At 43.6% G+C, this 12,263-nt stretch overlaps 1 protein-coding gene across 1 annotated transcript; it reads left to right on the forward strand.

Moving 5' to 3' along the window:
• Positions 1–3,440: 3,440 nt before the first annotated feature.
• LOC100842307 (probable 2-oxoglutarate-dependent dioxygenase At5g05600) lies at positions 3,441–7,341 on the forward strand. The gene is made up of 3 exons (XM_003561690.4): positions 3,441–4,050; positions 4,152–4,488; positions 6,809–7,341. The coding sequence occupies exons 1-3, from the start codon at positions 3,542–3,544 to the stop codon at positions 7,064–7,066; spliced, it is 1,104 nt and encodes a 367-aa protein (XP_003561738.1). The 5' UTR covers positions 3,441–3,541; the 3' UTR covers positions 7,067–7,341.
• Positions 7,342–12,263: the final 4,922 nt, after the last annotated feature.

Here is a 12,263-nt window from a genome sequence, read left to right on the forward strand (position 1 = left end):
CATATGTACCCCTGTACATATCAGATCGAGAATGCTAACTTTACAGTCTGGTTACAGCCGATCGATCTGCAACCGGCCTCCAACAGCTGATCAGTACGTGACGACTGACGACACGTACGTTTGCAGGGGCGAAGCCAGAAATACACGGTTGGGGTCACTTTTCAGAACTTTCTGGTGTCATTGCACTACTAAGAACATTTCTCTATTTTTAATAGTATTACAAAAATACTGGTGTCATTTGACACAATGAATACATATATACTAGCTACGCTCCTGCTAATTGCAGATCAACGTGTCATGAGGACCATCCATTGACCAATGGTCATGCAGGTTACTTAGCGCCGTACGTCCACTTGGATACCAAATTGGACGGTCGACGTGCTGCAATATTGTCCATTAACACTAGATTACATGTGCAATTAACCTTCCATGTACGGTTTGGTTAAGAGAAACCCACGATGATTAAAAAAAAACATACAGGACCCCATGACCACCGTAAATTGTGTATGGTTTATGGTTAGGAAATGTTGACTCTAGCTAGAAGAAATTGCATGGCGGGTCCATAAACTTGACAATGATGTTCATTTTCATCCATTAACTCGCAAATTTGAAAAACAGATCCATAAACTTGACAAACAGGTTCATTTTAGTCCAAATTGACGAATTCGAGGCTAATTTTGCAAACATTTTCATTCTAGAATCTTCCGTTTAGCTCCCTGGAACAATAAGGGCTCAAACCCGTGGTTCGAGCCGCGAGTGTTGTTTTTTCACATGATAGAGTTGTCGCCCTCGCTGGTTAACCACTTCGGCAAGGCATCGGCGGCGGCTGCGAGAACGGCGGCATGCACTGGAACAGAGGCCTCCACGACACTGTTGGCGCTTTTGGAGCAGGGATTGAGAAGAGAAGTGGGGAATTTTGCCGCTAGGATTAGGAATGAGGGGATTTGGAGCGTTGTGGCAGGCTGAACCGCTGGATGATGGCCTAGGTTTGCTAGGGGATAAGTGAAAATTTCAATCGCCCGCAAAATTGTAAAAAACACCCCTCAAGTCTTCATCAGTTGCCACCATGACATAATTAGGCCCAAATTCGTAAGTTTCGACTAAAATGAACCCGTCAGCCAAGTTTATGGATCCTCTTTTCAGATTTGCGAGTTAATGGATGAAACTGAACATGTCTGTCAAGTTTATGGACATACCATGCAATTTCCTCCTCTAGCTAGCTACGTCCATCGGTCGAGAAAATTAACTGAAATAATACGGCAACATAAATACTCCATCAAACGGCCGGTTAAGCCGGCCATGGGGTAGACAGAAGATAACCTGTAGCTAGTACGATGGACTACTATTTATAAAGAGCGATCAAGAGATATCCGAATCAAGTTGCGTGTGTAGCTATAGCTGCAGCCAAAACCATGTGTCGGCCACGTTTCCATTTCGAGCGTCGCATCGATCCATCCATTCCATCCCCTATATCTCTCCATCGCGCGTACGTGTGCCTCACGTTGCGATTGCATATACACACACGGTCATATATACTTAGTGCTGTTGCCTGTTGGTACAGTCCACTGATTGGATGCATAACTAATAAACGCACACTTCGGATTGTGTGACTCCCGGCATATGCAAAACATAACCTTCTCTCAGATATTTTTCTAAACTACAACGTCCAGAAAATTCTTTGGTTAATTTTGTGAAAATGCAATGCATGCTTCACCATAATTGTATTTTCTCCCTGATATTTTCCATGTGGGACGTAAAACGTTATTCAGCATTGCACTATATGATAATATATGAGGTGTTTATACCAGATGGTTTGTGGGAAAGACATCATGCATGATGTTTACAACTCTCTAGAGGAGTGGTATCTTAATTAAGCTATATACAGGTGACAAATCAAACAAATAAATCGTGCCTGTCCAAATTAACAAAAGAAAAAATAACTGGGGCAATATATTGCACCATATATAGCTTTTGATTTTGACATGGAGTACAACATTTCCTACAATCCGCTAGATCCAAAGACCCCTTTATTATTAGCCCACGTGAAGGAGAAAGAGAAGTCTAACCAAACAGCTAGGCTACAATTCATCTCTGGAAAACGATTAATCTCAAGAGGAACAAGAAGTCAGCAATATATCCCTTCCTGTGCCTGCTCAAATTAACCTAGTTGAATATTGTTGCCTTGTCAGTGTCAGCAAACGAATGCATCTTATCAACACAATCCCGCTATATAAGATATATAGAGAGAGACATAGCCAGTTGTCTTCAAGTAGTACTATTATGCATAAGTAGCTAGGGGCCTAATTTTATGCGGGATTTGGTGACTAGGAGAAGCTAGATCGATATATATTGATGTTTTTTTTACAGATGATAGACGTCGTTTAATTAACTTCCGGTCTCTGCATCAAAATCAGGATGCAGAAAACCAACGGTCTCTGCCCGAGTTAATGCTACATTAACACTAACATATGCCTAAGACAATTGATCAAGTTGATCATAATTAAGAACCATCCGATTATCTAACTACTCTCTCTGTTCCTAAATATAAGAAATCCTAGCTTTGTCGTTATTTTATTTTATTTTTCAAGTTTGATCATGTTTATAGAAAAATCTACCAACACTTGTAATTTCAAATTAATTTTATTCATTATATATATTTTCATACTGCACTCATTTGATATTGTAAATCTTCATAGATTTTTTTTATAAACTAGATCAAGTTTGAAGATGTTTGACTTAGGACAAAACTAGAACTTTTTATATTTTGAAACGGATGGAGTAGTTAACTAATTACGGTGCTTAATTTAAAAAAAGTAGAATTATGATATCTCGATTACCATAGCTAGCTAGCTACCATGCACGTTCTCGTTATTTTTTACCTTCTCAAAAAGATAAGTTAGCGCTATATTAACACTCACATGTGACTCTCGATCGATCGAGATGTGACCTAGCTAGCTGGACTATTATATGGTATCTCTTGAAAAGTTGCAAAGTGAGAGCTCTATAGCATAGCTGCTAGCACAGTGGTAACAGTCGACTTTTGCTAGCTCATGACAAGGAGCAAGAATGCATAAAACATGCTTTGTTATGCTCATGATGATTGTTAAGTGTCACTGACCTATAGCTATATGTAGTACAGGTAGCATATAGTACGATTAATTAATTGAGGAGGGGTATATAGTCAACAAAAGCACTACTGCATATACCCTTAACAAAACCCTAGCCACAAAACGGGATCCTATCAGGGAGCTAGTAATTAATTAATTAGAGTTAACGGCTTCCTGTAGGCTGTAGCTAATCTTAGTCTTTCGAGCACGTGTTTAATTTATTTCATCCTAGCTATCCGTCGTTTTCGTGTCCTAGCAACTCAGGCACTAGCTAGCTGATTTTTCTTTTATTAATTGGAGACTGCAATAATGATCGCTAAGGCAGTACTGTGTCTTCCTTATCCTCCTCTGCTCGCGCGCGCGCTGCTTTTATAAAGGGTTAGTGCAGAGCGTGCATTGTTAACACCCGGCCGGCCGCAAGCTAGCTAGCTCCGATGTCTAGCAGCAGCTGCTTCAACGGCGGCGCGGGCTGGCCGGAGCCCGTGGTGCGCGTGCAGGCCGTGTCGGACACCTGCGGCGAGACGATCCCCGAGCGCTACGTGAAGCCGCCGTCCGAGCGCCCGACTTCATCGTCGTCGCAACCTGGACCCGGAGGCAACAACAACGACATCCCGGTGGTGGACATGTCAATGCCGGACGCGGCGGAGACGGCGCGCGCCATGGACGCGGCGTGCCGCGAGTGGGGCTTCTTCCAGGTCGTGAACCACGGCGTGCGCCCTGAGCTGCTGCGGCGCGCGCGCGCGTCGTGGCGCGGCTTCTTCCGGCAGCCGGCCTCGGTGCGCGAGCGGTACGCCAACTCCCCGGCCACGTACGAGGGCTACGGCAGCCGCCTCGGCACCGCCAAGGGCGGCCACCTCGACTGGGGCGACTACTACTTCCTCCACCTCCTCCCTCCTGCCCTCAAGAGCCACCACAAATGGCCTTCCCTCCCCTCCACCCTACGGTCCGTTCAAATTTGAACTAAAACCACGACGAGAATTTACGATCGGAGGTAGTATATATAACTGAATTTAGCTGATCGGTCGACGTATGTGTGCGTGGCAGGGAGGCGACGGAGGAGTACGGAGAGGAAGTGGTGAAGCTGTGCAGGAGGGTGACGAGGATGCTGTCGGAAGGGCTGGGGCTGGACGGAGGGAGGCTGCAGGCGGCGTTCGGCGGGGAAGGAGGGGAAGGGGCGTGCATGAGGGTCAATTTCTACCCAAGGTGCCCGCAGCCGGAGCTCACTCTCGGCGTGGCGGCGCACTCGGACCCCGGCGGCCTGACTATGCTGCTCGTCGACGACCACGTGCGCGGGCTGCAGGTCCGGAACAAAGACGGCCACTGGATCACCGTCGACCCCGTCCCGGACGCCTTCATCGTCAACGTCGGAGACCAGATCCAGGTATATAATACACCACGTGCATATATACTACACGTACGAACCGTGTACGTATACGTGCTAGGTACATACTCCCGTGCATGACAGTGAGTATAGCCGAGGAATTAACAGCAGCTGGTCGGCAAAACGATACCAAAACATCATTGCAAACACCATCAAAACTATTCGAGAACGTGCAGTCCACGTACCTTATTCTGATCAGCAAAGGACGAACGAAAAGGAAACCAGGTGTAGGGGTCCGGGGAGTATATACCCGAGTGTCGACACGTGTCAGTGGGCCTACATAGAAAAAGGGACAAGAAACTGCTTCTCCAACTAACACAGCATCGGCGAATCCGATTGATCGTGTCAGGACACAAGGACGAATCCACGTGAAAGATACAGGTTTTAATTTCTTACATAAACTCAACGAAGTGAGCTAGCTGCTCCTAGCTAGCTAGGTCGATTGCAGGATTCCGAAAATTGACTGCTTGTTGCGCATTTTTCAAATTGCGTACATACAACTTTAGGTTTAGAAAAAATTGCACACAATTTGTTTTCCAACTTTAAGCTTCATGGCGTGCAACTTGGTAAAGTTAGAAACGACTATTTCTCATGGCGACCTCGGAATAATATCATCAAGCACGTGGATGCAATTAGTTCTTTCAAATTGACCCGTGAAAGCCATACATGCATAAAGTTACAACCTACTCCGTAGTAGTAAGCTAGTGCCGTCTAGCATTCAGACAAACTTGAAGATTTAACGTGGAATATTTTCGGTCGCAGAAGGTACACTATGGATCTTATTTTTCCTTTGCTTAACTAGAGTTCACGCGTCAATTTGGCTTAGCGCGCTTACTTAACTTCTCTAAAAAGCCATCTCCTTGCATGGTTGGTCTTGTAGAAGACATGGATAGAAGATGCTGGTACCAGTACTAACTACTCCCTCCGATCCATATTACTTGTCGAAATATTACATGTATTTAGACGCTTTTTAGGCATAGATATATCCATATTTTGATAAATTTGAGACAACTAATATGTATCGGAGGGAGTACTTGCAATTAAGGGTGCATAGTGTGACACGAAAACACTTATATATGTATCTGCATGCAAAATCGATCATCCTTTTCGCTGGAAAAAGAACAGTAATACGAAAATACTTATGTATGTATGTTAACGAAGTTATCGATGTGGTGACGTACTCCTACTCCTGTTTTTATGCTTTCGTTGACCTAGTCTACTAAAGAAAATGTGAACAGAAATCTCATCTCATCAGGGACCCTAGGAAATGGCATATATCTCTCTCCTCATTCATGTGATATTCCTGTATGGGCATATAGAAAAGGTAAGGCCAGTGTAATTGACACTAGATCTGTCTCTAACGATTCCCTTCCATTCCCCTCTCTAATCCTAGCTCCTAGCAGTTGGAGCAGGAGCCAGAAACGTGTCTAATTAATCGGTATATTGGTAATGAAATTAATTATCAACGTAGTGACATACTCCTATTTTTTTGTTTCATTGACCTAGTCTACAAAACAAAATGTGAACAAGATCTCATCTCACGGATCGTGTAGGAAATGACACACTCATCTGTTCATTCATGTGATATTCCTGTATAGGCATATTAGAAAAAGGCAAGTTCAGTGTAAATGACACACCTACGAGATCTGTCTATAACAATGACCTTTCCCTTCCTAATCCTAGCTCCTAGCAGGGGCAGTATAGCCAGAAGCATGTCTAATCGGTATAATGTTAACAAAATTAATTATCTGCGTAGTGACGTGTACTCCTACTCTTTTCCCTGCTTTCATTGACCTGATATACAAAAGAAAATGTGAACAAGATCTCATCATCTCAGAGCTAGACCGCGCAGGAAATGACACATATCTCCTCATTCATGTGATATTCCTGTATAAACATATTAGAAAAAGGTAAGGCTAGTATAAGCGACACCTACTTGATCTGTCTCTAAAGATTCCATTCCCCTTCCTAGCTCTCCTAGCTAGCTAGTAGGAGCACTAGGCAGGAGCGGTGTTTAATCGGCCTACGGCTTTTTTGATCGTTCGCATTCCATGTGCCACAGTCACGGAGCTATCACCCGTCAAGTCTATCGTACACCTGAGGATCCTGAGCCGATCGCCGGTTCTCTGTCAGCGTGGGACAACCAATGGCCTCAAATGAATAAATGATACACAATTATTCGATCTAATCTAAATTAAGCTTTTAGTGCACCGGCCTTCAAATATATCCATGACCTCACATTAGCTAAATGTAGAAATATAGGCAAATATGTATAACATGTATCCAGTTCTGACATACGTATAATATTGTATATATGCAGGTGCTGAGCAACGCGGCGTACAAGAGCGTGGAGCACCGGGTGACGGTGAGCGCGGCGGAGGAGCGGCTGTCGCTGGCTTTCTTCTACAACCCGCGGAGCGACTTGCCGGTGGCGCCCATGCCGGAGCTGGGTCCGCCGCTCTACCCGGAGATGACCTTCGACGAGTACCGCGCCCACATCCGGCGCCGGGGTCTCAGCGGAAAAGCGCAGCTCCAGGCTCTGCAGACCGCCGCCAGGAGCGCCAGAGCCGCTTCCTGACACTCGTAGCTAGCTAGCTAGCCCCGCGCGCGGCCGGTCTCCTCGATCCAGGGCCAGCATATGCTATCACTCCATATATACGGAGTATATGCGTTAATTAGATGATGACCGGCACGCAACACATACATATCTGCGCGCATACACGTTAATTCCTTCTAATAAATATATACGTACAAAACAGAAATAATATGCTAACTTGATCGGTTCTACTCTATATATATGATGCATATATTGAGACTAGCAAATTAATATAATGCTCATTTCGATCGCTATCATATACTACTACTTGATCATCTATGGTTTTAATTTTCCGAGAATGCTTTGATTATCTTTCGGACGTAAAATAGCAGCTTTTCACTCGAATATTATGACGATCTCTGGATAGATGTGCCATGTGTGGGAGCGTTGATAGACATGGACGCTAATCGCTGCTGGCGGTAGCACTCGAAAGACCCAAATATCTCGATTTCAACACAAAGGCCCAACGTGGTCCATAAGTGACATTGTTCATATAAATTTATTTATTTTTATTGTTTTATCTTTTTGCCATGGCATACCTAAGGAATTAAAAAAATCAGGTACCACCCTGTCCACCCTGGATCCAACACTAACTAATTAAAAATACTCTCACAAATACTCAATCCGACTCATAAAAAGTATCGTTCATTTTGTACTAAATTATTACAAAATTTGTATTAAGTGGGCGATATTTTTTATGAATCGGAGGGAGTATGAAATACTGACTCTGCAAACTAGGTACTTATAAATGGCATGATAAATCCAGCATGCATGTAGCCTAAATCGAATGCAAATCGAAGCATGGCAGGCCATGAGCACCATACCGTGGTCACATGGACGTGTGTTTTGGTTTGCCTGCACAATTTTGGCAATCAGGACCGCCTGAGTACGTCAGGCCGGCTAGCTAATCGAAGCGGCTCCAGACTAGATCCATAGATTCAGTCATTCAGATGTTTGTTTCTTTGCCTCTGGTGAGCCAAGCACCAAGAGATGGTGTGTGATTCGTTGCAAAACACCTGTGAAGCAGGGAGGAAAGATGCAGCACGAATGACGACCCACATGCATGTATGGTTTTTGCATGCAGCTGATCAATCTTGGAGCAATGTATGGTGGGGAGTTGGTGACCCTGGTCCCCTGGACGGCACATACGGCGCGGAAAAGAATCACTAGCTACAAGAGAAAGTTTAATTTCTCGGCCGTTGTTTGTTTCCGGATATGCCGATACGGCCACGCGCACCGGCTTTCCCTGTTGTAGTAGAGGTGGGGCGGAGCCGCGGTCGCGAAGGGGAGCGAAAGAGAAGCGCACGTACGTTTTGTTTGGGTTTGTGATTCACATTTCGGTGCTTTTAGCAATTTCAAAAATATTTTTTCTGTTTACACATGAAGCTGAAAAGCACCTTGCGGACGTGTTTTTGATGCTTCTATCTGAGAAACATGTCTGAAGGTACTTCTCAGTTTCATGTGTAAACGGAAGAAGTGTTTTTGAAATTGCTAGAAGTACCAAAAGCTGAAACAGAAATCCAAACAAACATAAACATGGCCCACCCGCCGTGCGCACTGGGGTGCTTGTTTATGAGAGTTGGAGGGTTGTTGTTAGCAGGAGTATAATATTTGTGTTGAATAGTAGTACATGCGAAATGAGACCGGCAACCTATCGTCGTTCTTGTGCCGTATGGTATCGGCGCTGTCGTACGTCGTCGGTGGGTCAGGTGTCCGGAGGCCATATACACATCTCAGCCGCGCGCGTCACTGGCGCTGACTGAGACGGTGACGTTTTGGTGCAGGTGCAATGCGTGCTTGATGGGCAACGACAGCCAGCCGGCGGTGCAAGGTCTTGTGTTGCAGGTTGCGGCCGTAAGTGTGTGGGTATGTATTCCATCTCCATGGTGAACATATATAGGTAACCTTTTGAATCGTGTACCACTATCAAAGTCCAAAGGATACAAGATAGTACGTTCTATGGCAACCCCGATTGCCTCCCAGGAATTGGTGTTTGACCTTTTGCAGTGGGGACTCCTTCACGTGGGCGGGCGCGTGTGTGGTTGCCTGGTTGGTGGTGTGTGTTAAGATTAAATTAGCATGTGATCAATTAGGATTAATTGTTAGTTAATTAGCAAATAAGACAGTTAATTAGCAACTGCCCATAACTGTACAATCTCTCGCTTGTTTCCTGAGCGGGTGCCTGTACCCAATTTTTGGGACGTCTGTGAATGTACAGACGATTCTTCCCTTCGTATAAATATAGCATTAATCAATGGAATCAACAGACGATTATTCATTCACAATTATTCTCAATACGTTATCATCACGCTAGACTCTAAACATAAACACCAGAGCAAGAAAAGAGAAGAACAATAAAAGTATGGCGATTTACGATCTGTCCCCGATCTTCACTGATCTCCTCGAGTTCCTGGACCAAGGAGCACGTCGTCAGCGACGACTTACCGTGACCGTCACCGTTGGACCCCACGTCGCCGTTTTGGTCGACATGAAGGACCTCGGATGCCGGCGCCAATCGCTGCTCCAGTCAAAGCCATGTCGTCCCCTCCACCAGGATGGTGTGTCAAGTCCATGGTTTTGGACCATGCCCATGATGCTCAACCCTCTGGGATCCGCCGTCACCGACACCAACAGCAGGAGAGGCTTGGCTCGCGGCCGGTCCGTCTTCTCCGTCTCCCGCCTTGGTTCATGGTTTTCCTTATCTTATTGTGCATTTATTTTTCTGTTTTCTCGATAAGATCGAAGGGAGTTCCCCGGTCCCTGCATTCATTCCCCCGCTTATTATATTTAATTGATCAAGGCAATTTTGTCTTCGTGCTGAAAAACCCCCAGCTATATATGCAGATAAGCGATCCGAAAAGAAAAACGAGCAAAGACGTAGAAGGTGCCGAGCCGCCCGCGCAGCAATCATACCACGCATGATTAGAAGGGATCACATACGAAAGTCCGACAAATATTGATGTTAAGGTACATGATGGACCTCTGACCTCCTCTTACTTGCCCAAATCAGGCACGTGGGTAACAGAGACGTCTGAGTCTGCTCCTGTCAAATTCAGCTTTCCTTTTCCTTTTCCCGTATCATTGTTTTATCTGTCTTTTCTATTCTCTTGTCGTTGTCAGACCAACCAGGAGTGTTCGCTCCCTATTTGAAGTATTCGAGTTTGGGTGGTGAGAAATCGCCTTTGACAGATTAACATGTAATATAATTGCACGTGTAAATCAATTGATGGTCCATGCTCTCGACTGCAAAGCTAAACTATTGGCTAAGCACCACCCTTTTGATTTTGACTGAATTGATCACACTTCCCGTCGCGGTTTTGCTATTTCGTACGCGTTCAGATAAGTACCTTACGAACTCTGTTTCCGGCTAATCAGCAAATGCCTCTTCAATTTTCTTCTTGGAACCAACTAGACATCACATGAGCAACCAACTGTAACATGACCGTGCGATGGGACCCCAGCACGGTCAGCCCAAACATGCGGTGCCAAACTGCATTGACATCATACTCATCTTCATTTTATTTTATTTTTGGAAAATACTATTAAATTCGAAATTGCCGACAGCTAGCCTGGTGCTAAATGTATGAAACGTTGCTTACGAAAAGTTTCTCCTGCGAACCTAGTGTTCTCTCTGTCCAACAAAAGATGTTTCAAGTTTGTCAAAATTTAGATGTATTTAGACATGACTTAGTGTATAGACGCATTCAAATTTAGTCAAAGTTGAGACCTCCTTTGTTGGACGGAGAAAATACTAATGCCCACGGTAGTCCATGTGTTCGGGCATATATTTTCTTTTGAGGGATTGTCCGGGCATATATAGATGTCATGATGTACAAGAAGCTCTTGATCTCACCAAACTTTGGTCTCGCTCCAAAGAGCATTTTAGCAAAATGAAACTAGCACAACTTTTCTCTTTAGCACCAAAATTAAATTAGAGAGTCAACAGATACAAACTTTGCCAAAATTTAGACATGCATTGTACTTTTGCCTTCCTGTGGGCAGTGGCAGGCCCAGGATTCCTAGGATGAGTGTTCAAATTTGCAAAGACATGTTTTGATGTAAAACGAAAGTTCACATACGAAGAAAATTAAAGTACAAAATATTTATACTCAATGTCAGATAATTTAGAATTTTCACAGAAGGGCAGCAATAGATCTGGTTGCCGCCATTAAGTGGAAATATCAGTCTTTTACTCCTTGAAATTATGAAAAAAAAATTGAATTTTCCATGACTAATTTGTTGAATTTGCACAGATTATGTTCAAACTATTTCTTTTCAATCGATATGATCACTTACAGAGGCACCGTTAAGTTCAGTAAACCAGCCGGGTCCAATACACAGACTAACTGTAATGTTTTATTTAGAAGAAAAAAAAAACAGAATAAGAACAAGCAGTTTTTTTTTGCGGGTAAGAACGAGTAGTTTTTAGGCATGAGTAGGAAAAGAAATCATTGTACTAGTACGAGGAACTTATGGAGTACTTTCTCCATTTTACAAAGGTTTGCGTATTTTATTTTGTTAAGTCAATACTTTGAACAAAAATTACACTATTAATATTAACCTATATCATACAAAATCATGATTATTAGAAAGAACTTTTAAAGACGAATCTATTGATATAAATTTCATGTATGTAAAAACACTTATTAATAGAGTTATCATTGGCCTTGTCTTAACAAGACAAAATATGCCAGTGAAATGGAGGGAGTAGTTTGCAAAACAAAAAAATTGCATATGGTTTTAAACGATGCTGTAGACTATGTATTGTTTATGTTTCTTTAGGTGAACAAGACTCTCGTGTTTCTTTTTGAACAGAAAAAATCAAACTCGGTCAGGCCTGATGCAAGCCCAACAGAAATTCAGAAGTCTTATATATAACTCAGGAACCTTGGCATGCCAATAACCTGACTTTATAAGTTTATATCCCAGAAGCCCAGATACTCCGTTCCAAATTCCATGTCCTCCTGTCAAAACATTCCATGGCCTCTTTGATTTAAATTTTGTATGAATTTCATAGCAGTTGCGCTCGGTGTAAATGCTCTTTGGCTGTGTTAATATTGGTGCTAAAAACTACACGCCCTATATAAAAAAAGGAGAGAGTAGGTCGGAGGGACCGGATTTGTTTAACCGCAGTAACCAAAAAGCCCTGAGCATTTACCGAGCGTTTTTTCCTACAAAA

This window comes from Brachypodium distachyon, chromosome 1 (assembly GCF_000005505.3).
Source record: "Brachypodium distachyon strain Bd21 chromosome 1, Brachypodium_distachyon_v3.0, whole genome shotgun sequence".
Taxonomy (NCBI): Eukaryota; Viridiplantae; Streptophyta; class Magnoliopsida; order Poales; family Poaceae; genus Brachypodium; species Brachypodium distachyon.